At 44.4% G+C, this 20,885-nt stretch overlaps 1 protein-coding gene across 1 annotated transcript; it reads right to left on the minus strand.

Annotated features, from left to right (window-relative positions):
* Positions 1-340: 340 nt before the first annotated feature.
* LOC139210792 (serine/arginine repetitive matrix protein 1) lies at positions 341-20,051 on the minus strand. The gene is made up of 8 exons (XM_070840951.1): positions 19,910-20,051; positions 19,688-19,792; positions 19,383-19,520; positions 16,254-16,361; positions 15,864-15,901; positions 12,234-14,718; positions 10,226-10,337; positions 341-1,324 (listed from the first exon to the last, which is right to left on the minus strand). Exons 1-8 carry the CDS (start codon positions 20,006-20,008, stop codon positions 708-710), a joined length of 3,702 nt encoding a protein of 1,233 aa, XP_070697052.1. The 5' UTR covers positions 20,009-20,051; the 3' UTR covers positions 341-707.
* Positions 20,052-20,885: the final 834 nt, after the last annotated feature.

The following is a 20,885-nucleotide window of genomic DNA, read 5'->3' on the forward strand; positions in this document are numbered from 1 at the left end:
CACATTTCTTTACAACGTGAGGTAATTTAGGTGGAATGATGGTTTTAGAGTAAGCGGCACTATAATTAAATACTCTTTCATATCATATACAGAAGCTGCAAAATTACAACTACTGACTTACAAACACGCATTTTCATTTAATTTCAGTCCAAAAACAAATGTGAAATGACCTGTGGGACGTGTTCTCATTTTTCAGTCATTAAAAAAATTTGCTGATGTGTTTTAAAATATTATATAATATAATATAATTCTAGAAAATTTCTCACAAGAAGCAGTTCAACACTGAGTCGTATCATTCAGCACTAAATAAAGGCAGTACAAAGGCTGGATTGAATATTTATTTTTTCACCCAAAAAACAAAAACGATCGCATGAATGACAATATTGATTACTGATAAGTTTATTTAAATCACAGTAGTAACTCCTGTGTATATCATTAACATCAACATTAACAAAGTGTGTGATTCACTGGCATCTTTTCCTAAAATAATGACGGAGATATGACAGCAGATCAGTTAATTTGAATTCAGTGTTTCAGGACTGAAGCAATATTTTCACGTTACAGCCCGACGTTCCCACGAGGTTAAATTTAAACTACAAAGACTGGACAATTCAAAGCGTGGATAAAGTCATTGAAGTTATGTGAATTAACGTGACTGCCTAGCTAGCTATCATTAAAACTGAAAACAGAAACTGATCATACACCTCTTAACTTTTCTCTGAGGCCTTGTTCACTTCCATCTCCCACTTCTCCAGAAAATCCTGCAGGTTCAGATTGAAAATGTCGATGCCTTTCGGGGACAGATGGACGCCATCGGCCCGATACAGACCTGTGTTTGCGCCGCACCTGATGTTGTCGTGGGTCAGTGAGGTGCCGCCCAGCTCCGAGATAATGTTTTGGATCCTACGATTCACCGTTGTCCGAACTAGATCAACTTCATGGTTGTCGGACGAGTGGCGCCATACCCTCCGCGGGAGGATGTTGGACCAGACGAGGACACACTGCGGGAAGATGCTCCTCATGGACGTCAGGTCCTTCTTGACGGATGCCAGCAGGTCAGTGGGGCTGTCCGTACTCAGGTCGTTGCCGCCCAGGTGAATGATGAGGACGTCGGGGTTGGGCCAGGTGACCTTCAGCTGGTGGAGCTGGGGCAGGAGCTGTGACCACGTCATGCCCTGGGTGCCCTTCCACCAGATGGCCACCTTGCTGGGGTCCATGCCCAGCTGCATACCTACCTCTGGAGACTTGGCCCGCGACTCTGCCCAGTAAACCAGCGAATGACCACAAACCCAGACGTTCTTGGGCTCGCTGCTGACTGGTTTGCCTACAAATTTTAACAGAATACATTTGTCAGTCACAAAGCCTTACTGAGGTTTTGCACTACCTCATCCAAAACTTCCTGGGACCTCTAAAACTACCACTGTGCATTAGTCCTCAGGCTGGTTTCACAAAGATCTTTTGGAGTGGTCTGTAAACTTTGGTCTGTTCTGACTTGCTCTTATGCTGTTATCCATGTGAATGTTGAAAAGAGACACTCAGTCTCAAACAGTCTGATTGGTCAGGTTCAGTCAGGACCCTCCTCTGATTGGTCAGGTTCAGTCAGGACCCTCCTCTGATTGGTCAGGTTCAGTCAGGACCCTTCCTGGTGTATCTTCCTCTAAATGGATCATCACTGACTGTAAACTAGAGACTGAGAGCAGAAACTGTTCACTGAGCTGATAAATCAGGAGAGAAGTCTCCTCATTTCCTCATTGACTTCCATCCAATCAGACTTCTGTTTGGAGCCAGTGGAGTCGCCTCCTGCTGGACACTAGAGAGGAAGCAGCTTTAAGGCTCTTCAGCATCGGCTTCACTGTTCAGCCCCAGAGGACACCGACACTCTTTATAGACTGATACCGACCAATCAGAGGACGCTTCTTTATACAGACTGATACCGACCAATCAGAGGACGCTTCTTTATACAGACTGATACCGACCAATCAGAGGACGCTTCTTTACACAGACTGATACCGACCAATCAGAGGACGCTTCTTTACACAGACTGATACCGACCAATCAGAGGACGCTTCTTTACAGACTGATACCGACCAATCAGAGGACGCTTCTTTACAGACTGATACCGACCAATCAGAGGACGCTTCTTTACAGACTGATACCGACCAATCAGAGGACGCTTCTTTACACAGACTGATACCGACCAATCAGAGGACGCTTCTTTACAGACTGATACCGACCAATCAGAGGACACTTCTTTACACAGACTGATACCGACCAATCAGAGGACACTTCTTTACAGACTGATACCGACCAATCAGAGGACGCTTCTTTACAGACTGATACCGACCAATCAGAGGACGCTTCTTTATACAGACTGATACCGACCAATCAGAGGACGCTTCTTTACAGACTGATACCGACCAATCAGAGGACGCTTCTTTACACAGACTGATACCGACCAATCAGAGGACGCTTCTTTACAGACTGATACCGACCAATCAGAGGACACTTCTTTATAGACTGATACCGACCAATCAGAGGACGCTTCTTTACACAGACTGATACCGACCAATCAGAGGACACTTCTTTATAGACTGATACCGACCAATCAGAGGACGCTTCTTTATAGACTGATACCGACCAATCAGAGGACGCTTCTTTATAGACTGATACCGACCAATCAGAGGACGCTTCTTTACAGACTGATACCGACCAATCAGAGGACGCTTCTTTACAGACTGATACCGACCAATCAGAGGACGCTTCTTTACAGACTGATACCGACCAATCAGAGGACGCTTCTTTACAGACTGATACCGACCAATCAGAGGACGCTTCTTTACACAGACTGATACCGACCAATCAGAGGACGCTTCTTTACACAGACTGATACCGACCAATCAGAGGACGCTTCTTTATAGACTGATACCGACCAATCAGAGGACGCTTCTTTATACAGACTGATACCGACCAATCAGAGGACGCTTCTTTATACAGACTGATACCGACCAATCAGAGGACGCTTCTTTACACAGACTGATACCGACCAATCAGAGGACGCTTCTTTACAGACTGATACCGACCAATCAGAGGACGCTTCTTTACACAGACTGATACCGACCAATCAGAGGACGCTTCTTTATACAGACTGATACCGACCAATCAGAGGACGCTTCTTTATAGACTGATACCGACCAATCAGAGGACGCTTCTTTACACAGACTGATACCGACCAATCAGAGGACGCTTCTTTATAGACTGATACCGACCAATTAGAGGACGCTTCTTTACACAGACTGATACCGACCAATCAGAGGACGCTTCTTTACAGACTGATACCGACCAATCAGAGGACGCTTCTTTACAGACTGATACCGACCAATCAGAGGACGCTTCTTTACACAGACTGATACCGACCAATCAGAGGACGCTTCTTTATACAGACTGATACCGACCAATCAGAGGACGCTTCTTTATACAGACTGATACCGACCAATCAGAGGACGCTTCTTTATAGACTGATACCGACCAATCAGAGGACGCTTCTTTATAGACTGATACCGACCAATCAGAGGACGCTTCTTTACACAGACTGATACCGACCAATCAGAGGACGCTTCTTTATAGACTGATACCGACCAATCAGAGGACGCTTCTTTACAGACTGATACCGACCAATCAGAGGACGCTTCTTTACACAGACTGATACCGACCAATCAGAGGACGCTTCTTTATAGACTGATACCGACCAATCAGAGGACGCTTCTTTATAGACTGATACTGACCAATCAGAGGACGCTTCTTTACACAGACTGATACCGACCAATCAGAGGACGCTTCTTTATAGACTGATACCGACCAATCAGAGGACGCTTCTTTATAGACTGATACCGACCAATCAGAGGACGCTTCTTTATAGACTGATACCGACCAATCAGAGGACGCTTCTTTACAGACTGATACCGACCAATCAGAGGACGCTTCTTTACACAGACTGATACCGACCAATCAGAGGACGCTTCTTTATAGACTGATACCGACCAATCAGAGGACGCTTCTTTACACAGACTGATACCGACCAATCAGAGGACGCTTCTTTATACAGACTGATACCGACCAATCAGAGGACGCTTCTTTATACAGACTGATACCGACCAATCAGAGGACGCTTCTTTATAGACTGATACCGACCAATCAGAGGACGCTTCTTTATAGACTGATACCGACCAATCAGAGGACACGACACCGTCTGATCCAGAGAATCTGGACCTGAGCTCTGAAATTGATGACTGTTGATCTTTGTGAAACCAGCGAGAGTTTTAAAGACTACAAGTGCCAAATATTAAAAATATTGCCCTCTAAGTTTGCCTGTAGCTGTTTTTAATGCGGCTCTCATTTTATGTTGTATCAACAGTCGCCATCATATTTGTTAAAGCTTTCTAGCTCACCGTATCAATCATGGATTAGAATAAAGGTAGTGAATATTTGAGTGTGTATGCATTTTAATTTTATGATTTTAGTAATTGATGTGTAATTTAAGACAACTCCATGCTTTTCTTTTTTTTTTACAAGTTTTTACAATTCAGAGATCAAAATGATCACCTACCTTCTCCGTCAAGCCAATAAACATGGCCACTCTGCAATGTACAATTTTTCTTTTTCATTTCAAACCCTTCTGGGTCACTTTAAAATAAAATTGCATTTACATTAAAATACTAAACATCACAGTGATGACTTTTAGCTGTGTGGTTCAACTGTGTCCCTAGCTAGCTGCCCAGTTTATGTACGTTCCCAGTTTGCCAATGCTGGCTGTACATGGAAACATAACATGCAACAAAAACACCAACAAAGCACTAAAAACTTTCTATTCCTGATACTTAATTTCTTTAGAACTTTACTTAAATTTCCCTAAATCTAACTGCAATTCCGTGACTTCAAAACTGACTATAATTTCATTGTCATGTGTTTTTTCTCAGAGTTTCTTAAGTTCCGAGTCCAGTATTTCATTTATAGAAAGGAAATGGAATTGATTATGAAATGAAAATGACTGGATGTGTTCCATCACACTTCATATTGCACAAATACAGCATAAAAACTTAATATACTGGAGATCACAGATATAAAAAAAGTAGAATGTGGGTACTAATTGCCAAATTGTGAAGAACGCTTGACTTTGGGGGTAACAGCAGGTCAGACCAGAGGGCGATTGAAAAGATGATTAAATGGTGCATTTAAAAAAAAAAACTCATCTCATGTCATTTTTAAAAAAAATGTTTTGAAACATTTACTGTTTTCCATTTCTGTTTCCTGACTCCATACTGGACCTCTCCATCTCCACCTCAGTCTACAGAAAACTGATCTAAACACACATGACCACTGTAAACAAGCAGACATTACCTGAGCAGAACATTTAAAAAGAAATTAAGAGACTTGCTGTGCATTTCAAGTGAGAGGAGCAACAGATGACTGAATGTTTGCGGTTCCATCACCCAAACGACAATCAAACACTGAGACGTGACGGTCAGTGTTTTTGTGTTGATTCAAGGACAAAACAAACCTGGCAATACCTCTAAAAGCCTCTTGCCGCCATACACTGTATTATATTAACTCAAAACGCATTAAGAACGGAAATAATGACCTCGCAAAAAGATGTCAACAAGCACCGTGATGGTGCCTGAATCCTTGACTCTAGGATCCGTTCTGATACTATGGACTCAGTTTGAAGCTTTAACATCAATAACGAATGGCTAAACTTAACAACATCCGGCTGGCGACCTCTGACTGATGCTAAAGACTCTATGTTAGCTCCCTGAGCTAACATTAGCCTCATGGACTGAACAGGCAGGCTAGTTCACAGCCCAGAATTACAGCTGTCCCATTTACAGGTTTTACAAGTTGACAGACAAAAAAGCGAATGTATTTATTTAGTGGGTCAAACTTATGAAGTGGATAAATTTAGCCCAATTTAGCTAAATAATACATCGAAATTAAGGTTAGGGTGGTTACGTCATATTCATGGACGTTAGGTATGGAGTTACTTACCGTATTGATGCCAGACTACCAGTAACAGGTTGTGTCTGAAATTGCTGAAGCTAACAATAAAAGCTTTTTACATTAGCTTCCTAAGCTAACGTAGGAAATTTCAGACTGACAGGAAAAGAGAATTTATAGCTCAAAATCCTAAATTGTGAAGCTAATGAGCTTAAGATACTAATATGATACACTAACTCAGTAGACTAAACTGATCATGACTTAAATTAGTTAAATTAAATTAGTATGGAAACATTTTTTAACAGTACCCAGCCCTGTATATGACAGTAAGACCACAGACTGTACAACAGAAGTGGATGTAGCCACTGTGACACCACTTTATGGGTGTCGCCATCTTGGTTTTTTGGAGCCAGAAGTGAAATTCGTTCCACGAAGACCAGCTCTAATTGGTTAGGTTTAGACAGGACCCTCCTCTGATTGGTCAGTGAGCAGGTAGCCCCGCCCTAAAGCCTAAAACTAAAGACTGAGACCAGAAACTCATCAGGAAAATGTTCACTGAGCTGATAAATCAGGAGAGAAGTCGCCTCATTTTCTCATTGACTTCCATCCAATCAGACTTCTGTTTGGAGCCAGTGGAGTCGCCCCCTGCTGGACACTAGAGAGGATGCAGCTTTAAGGCTCTTCACATCGGCTCCACTGTTCAGACCCAGAAGCTACGGTCACTTCTTTATACAGTCTGTCAGAAAAAACATCCTTAACTGCTGGTGAAACATGGAACTGTCCACCAATTAAGGATTCTAAAGCTAGTGTGTAGTAGTGTTGTTAAGGAGCTCTGCTTAAAACATATGACATTTAATCTCTTAAGTTACTAATTATCTTTCTGGCGATCAGAGGCATCACAACACGACCAAGTCACCATGGCATGAATTTTCTATTGTTAAAACTGTGCATCACCTGGCTGACAAACTGGACTGGTTCTCATTAAAATAAATCATTTTAACATATAAAATACTAACTTCTTTCACTGTAAATGATATTAGGAGGGCTTTACTTTGCGTGGTCAGAAATACAAGTGGTCTTCTGGATCTTCACTTAAAAAGTCCGGACAATGTGGCTTCTCTCCAAACTGGACTTACCCTTCTAGTTTTACTACCACCTGACTCAAGTCTTCAAACAGTCAAACATTAAATATCCTTTACACTGGATGTGCCGCACAAAATTCTCTGTAGATAAAGAAAAATAATTAATTTGACCTACAAACAGCAAGAAACCCACATTTAACACTTAAAAAAAACAGAAGCTGACAGGACGAGTGAGGCCGTGATGCAGGAAGGCAACGTAACACACTTGCGAGGCTTTCATGAACATGGCTTTTCTCTGTAAAAAGGAAACTTTTTTATAGTTTCACCTGAATTTAAGTTTAATCTCACAGCCGAGTGAAAGTCTTAGGAACACTGAAATGATGGGACATACCCATAAAAGTCAAAGTCCTTCAGCAAAGCAATTCCTCCATTCCAGTTTCTTGACAAAAACCTGTTTTTATTTACTGACTAAAATTTCTCCTGACAATACAACCCTAGATGTTGTCATCTAGGGAATTCTTACTAGACTGTGTCCTGGACTATCTAAGCCATGTCTGTAAAAGCCATCTTAACAGAAAAGACCTACTCTGTCCTGGACAGATTCCTCATGCAGTCCCCAGGATGCATAAATTATGATCTGCATTAAGTCTTAAGTGTTATTTAAGTGCATTTCTTATCTTTATTTGTAGCAGACAGTGTCAGCTACACCACTAGTTAACATGAGAGAGCCGCTAACCAACCAAATGAGTAGTACTATCAAAGTACTACAGATTTATCACTAGCTCGTAGTACTACAAACGGTAGTACAGACTGCGTTGTTAGTGGCATTCATCCTTTATCTCAGTTTTCCTGAAGCAGAGGTCTAGGTTTATTAAAACAGCAGCATGAAGGTTTATGTCTCCATCTTTGCAGGTTTTATCGTAAACGAACACCAGATCGAGTTTAGCAGTGGTAGCTTTTATGCTAGCTGGAATGTGTTTACTCTCAGTGGTCACCGTTTCATCTGTCTGAAGAAAAAACCTAAATCTTTCTTAGAGTCAATTAAGTATCTTATCCATTGATCCATTCAGTACCACTTAGTCTTGGGTACTGCCCTGATATATTTGTCTTTTTTCAAACAATGTTTGAGAAGATCCTTAAGTTGGAATGAAAGCATCGGCCCGTAGCTGTAAAGTTGACAATTCATTGCTTATGTGAACGACCTCTTCAACTCCAACAGGTGAGCAGGAGTTCCTCCTCTGACTGAGGGCGTGATCATTATGCAGTGAGAGGTAGTCATTGATACAACACATTTAAATCCCACCTGCTCCAGTTGGACTTAGACGCTCCGTCTAAGTCCAACTGATCCAGCTGATGGCGTCCACGCTAGTTAACCCTTCAAATCCCACCAGAAGCTCTGCGGTGCATTTCGGAAGCGTCTCGGCGCTCTGCTAAAGATTCTCTCCTGGTCTGTTTCTGACTCAGGAGGCTCAGAGCAGATGAGGCGCCAGGAAGTCAGACAGACAAACGGCAAAGAGAATCAGCTCAGTTTTCAAAATAAAAGCCCCCCGTGCAGACTTTCAATGGTATATTCCAGCAGCACATCAGTATTATTTTCTAATGGGGGGGCACTAGGCCAGAAGTCAGCTGGTCAGATGAGCCCCGTTTAACAAAGGAGAACCAGTAGAAGCAAGTTCACATCATTAAGTTCGATAAAAAAAATCTAGCGAATAAGGAGACATTCTCTAACGCTTTGGTCAATTTTAATGATCACGCTCCACAATCGTCCTCGGCTGCTGAACACAATCCTCCTCTAGCTTCAACGTTTAGCGTTGTGGCTCTAAGATCATCATCTGTACTTTGCTGATGCTCTGAGACCGGAACGCTCCTAACATTCATCTATGATGACTCTCATTAAACAGGACCGAAGGTATTTTGGTTCTTGTTCCATCCAAAAATATTCTAGATGTCATAGTTTTGATGCTCCTGATGTGTTACCAGCTATACCACTGCAGACTAAGGTCCACCCACTGAGCGTAACGACATTTAAGCTGTCTAGCCAACCCCAGACAAAGCTACTTTGCTTTAAGTAATTTGTGAAGGATCAATAAAGGAACTATTCTATTGTAAAAGTATCACTGTTACTGCGCCTCTAGCTTAAGTCTGTGTTCAGTTATACAATTTCAGTACAAGTGCTGAAGCTTGGGCAGCACTCGTATTTAGAAACATCTAACCTTATCTAATACACATCTATCTCAACCTCTCATAAGCTCATCTGACTACGTAGTGCTGTCTGGGTTCCTTTACAGCTACATAAGTAATGGCGTCACCATTTGAAGAAGAAAAACACGTTACTTTGTAGAGTCGAGACTGCAGTTGGCTTCTTTTCTTGATCGCTGGGACAAACAACTAGGCTCTGCTAAGACATCCTGGTAACCTTAAAGGTGGGTTGACGCGGTTCCGGGTCGCGGTGCGGTGGTATCTGACTGCAACGTCTTGACAACGCAATCACATGTCGGTGCTGCTGGGAGAGCATGAGAGCTGCTAGAAAAAACGTGCGCTAGCTATGCCGTTTCCAGGACAAGTCCTTCTTGCGGTAAATGATGATCACTCGCACAAAGTGCATAAAAAGACATCGGTACAGCGCTGTGGTAGAGCTTCGACAAGTGAGTGAAATCCTGAGCTGAATTCTAAAACACTGCTTTCCTTGTGGGAATCAGCGGTGGGACGACAAGACCGCCTTGACGAAAACATGTTACTCTAACTTAGCCCTAGCTTGAGCTAACACAGGGCCTAACAGGGCTAACTAGACCTTGCTAATGATATACTTCAGTTTGATCCAGACAAAACTTAGCGACATTTCCAATGTATTATCTCATTTCTACATTTCTAATCAATCATCCCTGGCTTTCTCGTCAGAACCTGGCTAACTGTCTGACTGACTGGATGGGGCAGATCAAGATGGAAGTATTTCAAAGAAAAAAAAAAAAAATCTAAAATCCTAGAAATAATATAAATGGCATGCAGGTGTTAAAAGTTAACTTAAAAATGTATTCATGTCTCTGAAGAACTAGCATGCCAATAACATAACCTTACTCAACTGCTTAACTCACGCCTCCCTGTAATTAATTTGCTATTTAAGTTTAATGTCTGTGTAATTAAACAAGTCCTGATACCTGGACAGATCAGACTGCCGTCCTTGTTCCTCTCTCCTTGTTTCTTGCGGGCCAGCATCTCCTTGTACTGCTGCTCCCTCTTTTCCAAAATCCTCTGGTTGTACAAATCCAGCTGGAACAAAATCACAAACATCTTGTCAAGAAGTCTTCCATAATTTCTGAGGTTTCTACTTAATTAACTGCACTGTTTGTCTAGATTACCTGAGCATAGATGTGGACGTTTACTACTGAGCTTCAGTAGCAAACATCTCTGTAATATAGCAGTCATTCCTCCTCCAAATGAGTTCTCCTACTTTTGATTCTTGATACACCTAAAGCTGTAGATATACTTGCTTTAAGATGGCTGCCTCACGTATCCTGCATCTGACTGGAGAGTTGGTTTTGCTCATTGTCTGAATCAGAGGTGAATGAGAGGTGCACAGTGACAAATACGCTGGTCAGGATTTCCGGATTTGGACCAAATGGACGGAGCACATTAAGCCTATATCAGTGTGGCTACATGTATTAGCAAGTTGAATTAAGACTTTAAGAGTTTTTTTTAGTTTAATTCAATTTCGCCAATTTTGCAATACAAATAAACATTAAATGTGAAAATAGGGATGTGCAAATACTCATGCTGTCAGTCCAAAAGTATAAATACAGCAAAATGACAGTACCTGGTTCAGTTAAAGGACTTCTGTCCAAATACGACTTATTATTAATTGTCCTTAATGATATTAATTAGTAGACTCAGACATCACAGATGTGTGTATTGTAGCTGAACTGTAAAAGGATAACAGAGATTGGAAATCAACCCGATTAAATGTTAAGGCATTTTGTTCTTTGTAACAGCATTCAAGCTCTGTGTGAAACTGCTTCAAAAAGCTAAACGAGAATGAGGCGCAGTGCAAACTCTGCCAGCTAAAGCTAGCATATCACGAGTCCACTACAACGATGCACAGCCATTTGAGAGCGAAGCATCCAGCAGACATTGGCGGCTGTGGCACTGGTGGTCTATCAGATCAACAGTCAATAGCTAGCTTTCTCAAAGCAAGTTTGAAAGTAGATGTGCTGAGCAAATCACTATCACAAAGACGATAGCTAAAGACATGCTTCCAGTCAACTTTGCAGAAGGCGAGGGTTTTGGAAGAGTAGTGGCATTTGTTGAACCCAAATTTATGGTCCCATCAAGAAAATGTATCACCGCTAAACTGGAGAAAGTACATAATAACAGTGCACGTGAGCTGCGCACTCGGTTGACACTGGGGACTAAATGGAAAAGTCACAGCATGCGCACATGACGCTAGCAATATGGCGCTAGCTAACACTGAACACCTGGAATGGGACTCTCCAACTTGCTATAAACGACAGATTCAAGCTTCAACATTAAAACCATGTGGCATTTGCCAGTCGTCTGGTTTCTCATTTCCAGAAAAGAGTTGACATTTTCTGCTGACTGATGAAAAGAATATTCTAAAACTACAGGAGGAGATTCAGCCTCAGGGGAGGAGTTTTAGGGGATAAAAGAGTTCAGACAGCAGACAGCTGGTGTCTGGGACCAACTTGGGGTTTATTGTTTCATTTGCATTTTCGTACACAATAATCTCTTTTGCACCAGATTTTGCTTCCTGTGCCTGTTCTTCAAAAGTCAGAACTATGGACAAAGACTTTGATTACATGTTGAAGGGGAATCCAGCCTCTATCTGGCCCTGGAGCTGGAGGTTTTTGCCTCTGTGCTCTGAAATGGTAGTGTACTGCAGGATTATTTTGATTAGAACATGTAGCACAGTGCTGTATTCGTCTACTTTCAGTGTAAAAAGACAAATGCGGAACCAATGCTTTTCAAGTGTGAAAAAGTTGCCATGGAAACCTGGAAAAATAAAGACTGAAACTATAACCTCCAGTGGACTAACATACAGTAACACGCAAAGGACACAGTGAACAATTCTGTTCACAATGCAGCCACTTGTACTTGCTTTTCAACATGTTTGCGAAGACATCTCCAGCCGGACGGTACGAGTTTACCTACCTTCTCCTTCTGCTTGATCTTTATTTCGTCGTCCGTCTCCACAGAGATCTGAGGGCTGGACATCGACGGAGACTCTGCGGGTAAACTGAACTGGACTGATTTGACTGGTTTGGCTGGAGGCTGCGCAGCCAGAGACTTCACCGTCTCTATGACCTTCAGACATCTGGCCACCGTCGTAGAGATGGTCGACTGGTCGTTGCTCACAGGACTTGATGTTCCCAACGTTGAGGGTGGCGGAGTTCCCGCTGCTGTGGTTAAAGGCTGCAAAGAACTGGGGGAGTTCGGGGTTCCAGCTGCAGAAGGCTGGCCAATGAAAGGAAGGACTGTCTGACTGGAGGGCGGAGTGAAAGGTAGCTGTCCAGGAGGGCGCCGCGGTGGCGGGCCGGGAGGAGGTCCCGGCGGAGGCTGTCCAGGACGCCGTGGAGGAGGTCCAGGAGGAGGTCCAGGGGGAGGTCCGGCAGTAGGTCCTAATCTCTGGGGGGGTGGACCAGCTGCAGGAGGGCTGGACACGCTGGGGGTTGAGGAGCTCTGCGCTGGGGGATTCTGGGTAGTGAGTCCAAGGGACCAGCTGATTGGTGGCAGTGGATGTTGGTAGTGAGCAGGTGGCGGCCCGGGAGGAGGTTTCACAGCAGGGGCGGTCAGGGGATCGCCCCCCATGGTCTTGGTAAGACTCTGCAGTTGCTGAGCTTTCTTTAAGGACTCCAATTCCTCTTGGTCCAGGAAGCCTTCGTACTCTGAGACAGATTTATGTCTGCCAAGCGGCTCCAGACTGGAGGACCTGGCAGGGGAGGGGGAATGGATGCCATCCAATTCGACGGAACCAGTTCTACTTGTTCGCGGTTCTTCCCTCGGAGATGATAAGATCTCTTTTTCTGCAGATGACGACTTTGGACTGTAGATTTTCTCTTGGGCTCGGCTCGCAAGTTTGGACACATCTCCGGTGCTCAGCTTCAGGCCAATTGTCCGGAGTAGACTTTGGATCTTGTCATAGGGTTCCACCTTTCCCTTCGCGTCCTCGGTTGCTCCCTCTACTGAGGACCTGTTTGGGCTCAGCTGGTTCTGTTTCCGTTCCAGAACCAGACTGCTGGTGGGCTGCTCTTGAGCCAATCCCACGATCCGAGAGAACCCCCTGCTGCCATCTTGAAGCGCCCGCTCATGTGGCAGAAGGTCGTCACTCATGTACACTGGCTCTGATTTCATTTCCGTGTCAACCTTTTTATTAAGCATGTCAAGGAAGCGGTCGAGGGGTGGTTTCTCAGGTGGTGGTGACTGCCGTGGTGTCATGGCCTTCAGTTTGGGGGAGGGACTTCTCGGAGGCGGCTCTGCGGGAGAAGGAGGTCTGAAAGGGGGGTGCGAGGATGAAGTGGCGACAGTATGCATTAGGGGAGGTTGGGTGGAGGCAGCAGAAACTTGGCCAGACTGAGACAAAGGCAAGGGACCATGGGGTTCTGGTGACCGACTCAGTTTGGCAGGGTGGTAGAGACCACTGTATGGTCGGTCACCGTAAGGTGGGTCGTAGTAGCGGTCATCGTAGGGCTCGTCATACACATCGTAGCGATCAGTGTAACGCTGGCTGGCAGATGAAGGGCCGGCGTAGGGTGGTTCCCCATAGAGGCGGCTTTCATAGGGGCGGTCGCCATAGGGATGGTCACCATAAGGGCGGTCGGGGTAGGGACGGCTGTATGGATCGCCATAGCGATCACCATACCGCCGTTCTCCGTATGGACTGTATGCTCGGTCATAATAAGGATCGTCGTAAGGCGGAGCGGGGCGGTGGTGGTACTCAGGTCCCTCCGGCCGTTTCTTCAGGATGGACCGAACCGGTTTGTATTCGGTGAGCGGGATGGCGATCCTGCCGTGGTCGTAGTCTATGCAGGTGCTCTGCCCGGGGTCCAGTCCTCGGGGGTCCACCAGCGACTTCTTGTAAGCAATCATCTCATTCAGCTCCTCCAGCTCCCGCTTTTTCCTTGCCAGCTCATCGTCCACGACTCCAGCACGTCTGGGTGGAGGGCTCAGATCTCGCCTCCTCTTGTGGCTTTCCTCGTGCTCTCTGCTAATTTTGCTCCTCCTCTTGGAGGCCCGGTCCCTGCTCCTGCTGCGACTCCTGCTCGAGCTCTTGCTTCGGCTTCGGCTCCGGCTCCTGCTCTTGCTCTTTGTAGGGCTTTTGGTGCGCCTGCTTGGCTTCTCTCTGTTTCGGCTTTGCCTATACCTGCTGCTCTTACGGTCGTGGTCAACACTGCTGCTGCGTCTCCTTTTGGCAGTGCGTCCAAACTGGTCTCTGGGCGGACTCCTGCTCCTACTTTTACTCCGACTCCTGGCCGCCCTTCTTCTCGGACTTGTACTCCTACTTCTACTCCTGCTCCTGCTCCGGCCATATCTACGCCGAGAGCCACCATAATCCCGTCTGTTGACGCTGGTCTTACTATCCTGCGTCCTCAGGTTTTTCACCACTGCCTTCAGCTTGTCCATCTCTGGATTTTCTTTCCTGAAATGTTAAAAGTTGGTACAGCAAGTTACAGATTTTGCTTATTTGAATGTTTATGAATGTTGTACATTTCCCTGTTGTGGGACTAATATAGGAATGTCTTATCTTAAATGCTACGTGTAGGTGCCAGTGTGAAAAAGGTCATTTTAGCAGGTTAGGTACACTGTTGCCACATTATTACATACACCTGTACGTGGTGCAATAGATGTCTATTTCTTATGACATTGTCACTGGAGGTGTTTCTAATATTCTGCCTTCTGCCTCGTATGTGTAAATAAAAAAGTAATCAGAAACACCTCTCAATATAATGCAGTCCACTTTAACACAGCCGTAGAGTATTCATTCAGACTTTAAGAGTCTTTATCAGCTTTGTCTTCGTCACAGGAAAGAGTGGAGGTGAACCAGCCCCCCCCTCAGCATCCACTGGTACCAACCATATCAGCCAGCTGGTCACCAAGGGGTTAAATAACTAGTTAGTCAGTCTGTTAGTGTGTAGTGGAGGTCTATAGTGTGTGTGTGTGTGTGCTAGTTAGTCAGTGTGTTAGTGTGTAGTGGAGGTCTATAGTGTGTGTGTGCTAGTTAGTCAGTGTGTAGTGGAGGTCTATAGTGTGTGTGTGTGTGCTAGTTAGTCAGTGTGTTAGTGTGTAGTGGAGGTCTATAGTGTGTGTGTACTAGTTAGTCAGTGTGTCAGTGTGTAGTGGAGGTCTATAGTGTGTGTGTGTGTGCTAGTTAGTCAGTGTGTTAGTGTGTAGTGGAGGTCTATAGTGTGTGTGTGTGCTAGTTAGTCAGTGTGTTAGTGTGTAGTGGAGGTCTATAGTGTGTGTGTACTAGTTAGTCAGTGTGTCAGTGTGTAGTGGAGGTCTATAGTGTGTGTGTGTGTGCTAGTTAGTCAGTGTGTTAGTGTGTAGTGGAGGTCTATAGTGTGTGTGTGCTAGTTAGTCAGTGTGTTAGTGTGTAGTGGAGGTCTATAGTGTGTGTGTGTGCTAGTTAGTCAGTGTGTTAGTGTGTAGTGGGTTAACTGTGATCAAGATTATTTACACATCAATAAGTAATAGGAACTTTTGGGAAAACCTCTTAGACCATTTCTGTTTTTACATTTAATTACACATCCAACATTAACGTAAATAAATAAATTCATCACTCACTCTGCTTCCTCTGAGGGTTTTGTCAGCTTGATGGTCATCTACAAAATAAAACAAAGACATAGATTAAACACACATTAGACAAACATAGCAAAAAGAACCATATCTGACAAAAACAATGTCTTTGTCATCTAGTGACAGAAACCTGTAAATTAATTTAGGTCACAGTAAACCTTCTGTAACACACAGCATATTAACCCTTACTGAAATTAAAGATTCATTAACGTAGGACAAATATTTAGCATTAAAGAAACAAACTACAGCTTTTACAATGTTAGAAGCTAAAAAAAAAGTGTGTAAGTGTCGTCTTTGCTGAGTCTGTTGACTGATGAGCTCTTCGGTTCCTCTCTGTATAAACGTAGCGTCACATACGTAACATCCTGGCCCGCCTACCTTTCCTTTGGTCGCTCCGACACCGGCCAGTTTCCGAACAGGGAGGAAAACTCTCTCCGTGTAGCGTTTGATCCTTATGGCCTGGTTCCCGCCCTCTGCTGTTTCATGCTTAGAGAAACAATGACAGACATTTGTTTTTATTAATGGCATTTTGCTTGGTTGGAACTCTACTACTCTACCATTTATCTTTCTGATTGGTCAACTGGACGTTGAGCATGTGTCAAAACGAAGCGGTACACTGTTTCCAAGTCAGCACTGTAACCTGTAACCAAAGTGTGACCCTCTACCGGCGGCAGAAACAAATACATGGACGGGCACATTGTTGTTTCAACATGACATCACAAGATCATTATCAAAGCTACTGTTTGAGGACTACTTTGCTAACAAAATGCATTAATTTCACAGACTCTGGACTACTAGCTTAAAAATACACATTAAGTTTACAGACGACGCCAAATCTGTCAATTAGTTATGTTTAGTTTAGTCAGCAGGTAGTTAGCAGTTAGCCCCAATCAGAGGAGGCTTCTTTACAGACTGATACCGACCAATCAGAGGAGGCTTCTTTACAGACTGATACCGACCAATCAGAGGACGCTTCTTTACAGACTGATACCGACCAATCAGAGGAGGCTTCTTTACGCAGCCACATCTGGCCCGCGATACAATTACAGTGGGGCAAAAAAGTATTTAGTCAGCCACCAATTGTGCAAGTTCTCCCACTTAAAAAGATGAGAGAGGCCTGTAATTTTCATCATAGGTACACTTCAACTATGAGAGACAGAATGGGGGGAAAGAATCCAGGAAAATCACATTGTAGGATTTTTAATGAATTAATTGGTAAATTCCTCGGTAAAATAAGTATTTGGTCACCTACAAACAAGCAAGATTTCTGGCTCTCACAGACCTGTAACTTCTTTAAGAGGCTCCTCTGTCCTCCACTCGTTACCTGTATTAATGGCACCTGTTTGAACTGGTTATCAGTATAAAAGACACCTGTCCACAACCCCAAACAGTCACACTCCAAACTCCACTATGGCCAAGACCAAAGAGCTGTTGAAGGACACCAGAAACAAAATTGTAGACCTGCACCAGGCTGGGAAGACTGAATCTGCAATAGGTAAGCAGCTTGGTGTGAAGAAATCAACTGTGGGAGCAATTATTAGAAAATGGAAGACATACAAGACCACTGATAATCTCCCTCGATCTGGGGCTCCACGCAAGATCTCACCCTGTGGGGTCAAAATGATCACAAGAACAGTGAGCAAAAATCCCAGAACCACACGGGGGGACCTAGTGAATGACCTGCAGAGAGCTGGGACCAAAGTAACAAAGGCTACCATCAGTAACACACTACGCCGCCAGGGACTCAAATCCTGCAGTGCCAGACGTGTCCCCCTGCTTAAGCCAGTACATGTCCAGGCCCATCTGAAGTTTGCTAGAGAGCATTTGGATGATCCAGAAGAGGATTGGGAGAATGTCAGATGGTCAGATGAAACCAAAATAGAACTTTTTGGTAAAAACTCAACTTGTCGTGTTTGGAGGAGAAAGAATGCTGAGTTGCATCCAAAGAACACCATACCTACTGTGAAGCATGGGGGTGGAAACATCATGCTTTGGGGCTGTTTTTCTGCAAAGGGACCAGGACGACTGATCCATGTAAAGGAAAGAATGAATGGGGCCATGTATCGTGAGATTTTGAGTGAAAACCTCCTTCCATCAGCAAGGGCATTGAAGATGAAACGTGGCTGGGTCTTTCAGCATGACAATGATCCCAAACACACCGCCCAGGCAACGAAGGAGTGGCTTCGTAAGAAGCATTTCAAGGTCCTGGAGTGACCTAGCCAGTCTCCAGATCTCAACCCCATAGAAAATCTTTGGAGGGAGTTGAAAGTCCGTGTTGCCCAGCGACAGCCCCAAAACATCACTGCTCTGGAGGAGATCTGCATGGAGGAATGGGCCAAAATACCAGCAACAGTGTGTGAAAACCTTGTGAAGACTTACAAAAAACGTTTGACCTCTGTCATTGCCAACAAAGGGTATATAACAAAGTATTGAGATGAACTTTTGTTATTGACCAAATACTTATTTTCCACCATAATTTGCAAATAAATTCTTTAAAAATCAGACATAGTTGAAGTGTACCTATGATGAAAATTACAGGCCTCTCATCTTTTTAAGTGGGAGAACTTGCACAATTGGTGGCTGACTAAATATATATATATATATATATATATAAAAAACAACCCTATTATATACATATATATAACCCTATTATTACATTATATTATATACTATAATAAAAGAGTCACTATTAGAGTCTTCACTAAATGTTGAGCCCGTTTGGCCCGCGACTTAGACCGTGTTTTAAATTTTGGCCCTTTCTTTGATTGAGTTCGACACCCCTGGTCTAAGGACTTGAGGTGGAGAGTTACTGTGCAGTGCCGTAAACGCCACTTAAATTTGACCACCGGAGACAAACTCGTTGCTGCTGACAGTGACGCCGTTGACAGTTACCTTTAGTTTCAATGGCTTATTTCTTAAGAAGCTCAATATGACAGCTTAACACTTTTAGCTCCCACATTCTGGTCATTTTAAAGTTCAGGCTTCTTTTTGGAGCTCCGACTAGAGCAGGTTTACATGGTTTAACGTTCATGAACACATTATTTTCCTCCTCCAGGTGTGGCTGCTGAAGAACAGAAACAGTCTGCAGTGAGGTTTCCAGTGGGCGGGACGGTCGGCCTGCTGAAGGGCTGGAGGTGGTCACATGATCAACAGATCACCTTAAGACATCATAAAGGGAGCCAAATCTAAACGGTGTGTTTTCACACACACGTAGTGAAAGATGAAACAGGGAGGACGGGCTTTTATCGTTTGGTGGTCTGTACATATTCATTTAAATTCTATGGGACCTTTGAGACTTCACAAACTAAACTAACACACTATATCTAACTCCTGAAACTTGGAAAACATCACTAGCCGCTAACTTGGAGGACATTTCTTTCCTTCATTTGGTAAAAGTGGGAACATTTTACACAGATCTTTGAATGTGGTGATGAAAAATGAGGAACATGGCTCAGATTATCTAATCTGCAGCCACTCAGTCCTCAAAGGAGGAAGAAGACGACTCACCGGGACAACGCTGAACTCAACCTTCTCGTTCAGCTCCAGTTTCTTCTTCTCTATCACCTCGGACATGTGGAAGTAGAGCTGAGGGTTCTGGGTGCACTTGATGAGCCCCGAGTCGTCCGAGAACTCGATCACGATGCCCTGATTGGAAATAACACATGAAAGCGTTTAGCTGGTTTTCACATTCACATCCAGCCTCGTGTTGGCTTCAAGCTGTGGCTCCACAGCTGCTCTGACCCAAACTCTGTAAACCAAACTCAGTTCAACATTCATTTAGTTTTCAAATCATCTCTGGTGAGGAGACTTACATGTCGACGCTGTTCAGTGGACTCTTCGAAGGAGTCGGGAAGGATTTCCACGTAGGTCGCTCGTTCCCCTTTGGTCTCCTGATGGGTGGCGATGTTGAAACGTACCTGCATAGGTCAGACATTCAGCATCAAGGACCAGCGAAACAAACTGCTGGTCATTTACAGAAGGCTGCTGTAAATATGCAACGCAGCTGAACAATAATCCTGTCCTGCCGTCTTCACCTTGTCTCCGTCCAGCATGGTCGCCGTGGTCAGCAGGTCGTTGGGACCGAAGGGAAGCTGCTTCTGCTGCCCGTCGATGGTCATCACCAGCCGACCCATCTCCAGGTCCAGTTTGACCCCGCCCCGTGCTGAAGCTGCCTCCTCGCCCTCCTTCACCTCCATCTTTTCCTCCTCTCCTTCAGGTTTTCCTTCTGCCATTTCCTTCTCATCTTCATTCATTTGCTTCACTTTAATGTTGACCTTGCAACAAACAAAACTCCGTTCAATGTACGGCAACTTCACTTTCATTTTTCCCTTCAGGCCCAGGAAAAACAACAGCACAAACTGGAACTTTTCCAGGGTTTTTCGGTATATTTTTGGTACCTCTGCGAGGAGAGTTTGCCCGCCCACAGCACCTCCTCCTCCTCCTCCTTCTGGTTCCTCCTCCGGCTCCTTCTTGATCTCCTTGCGGGAGGTTTTGCAGATCGCTCTGAGGACGGTGCCTTCAAACCGCTCCTTGCTGATATCGTCCAATGTGTCGGGATCTCTCATTTTGAAGCCAAGTGGTGTCCACTGCAGGACGACAGCGAGCAATCGGACATGCTTTAGTTTGTTACCGGGTAGAAAATGTGAATTCAATGAGATGCTGGAGTGAAGAAAAATGAGTCACTGGACGTGTGTTTGATGACGGTTTGTCTGCGTCTTTAAGGACGCGCACACACGCGCACGCACGCATTTTTGTTCTTAACTTTTTACTGTCCTTGCTACACATTTTAATACATAAAAGAATTCAGAGAAACGTCTAAACGTCTTAAACTCAGGACTTAAAATTGTATCGTCTGTTTCTTACTTTGCATTTAGCTGCTGCGAGCACCGCCACCACCTCCTCCTTCTTCTTCCTCTCCACGTCTTTCTCCCGCTCCTCATCTTCCTCCCTCCTCTTCCTCTCCTCCTCCTCCCATTTCCTCCTCTCCTCCTCCTCCTCTCTCCTCCTCCT

Source organism: Pempheris klunzingeri, chromosome 12 (genome assembly GCF_042242105.1).
Source record: "Pempheris klunzingeri isolate RE-2024b chromosome 12, fPemKlu1.hap1, whole genome shotgun sequence".
NCBI lineage: Eukaryota > Metazoa > Chordata > Actinopteri > Acropomatiformes > Pempheridae > Pempheris > Pempheris klunzingeri.

Bases quoted from the DNA above. Each gene is read 5' to 3' on its own strand.
- LOC139210792 (XM_070840951.1), bottom strand. From the start codon at position 20,008: ATGGGTCGGCTGGTGATGACCATCGACGGGCAGCAGAAGCAGCTTCCC. The intron at 16,362-19,382 runs GTGAGTCGTCTT...TGTTTCTCTAAG, and splicing joins TTGAGTTCAGCGTTGTCCCG to CATGAAACAGCAGAGGGCGG. The intron at 1,325-10,225 runs GTATCAGGACTT...TAAAATTTGTAG, and splicing joins CGGCAGTCTGATCTGTCCAG to GCAAACCAGTCAGCAGCGAG.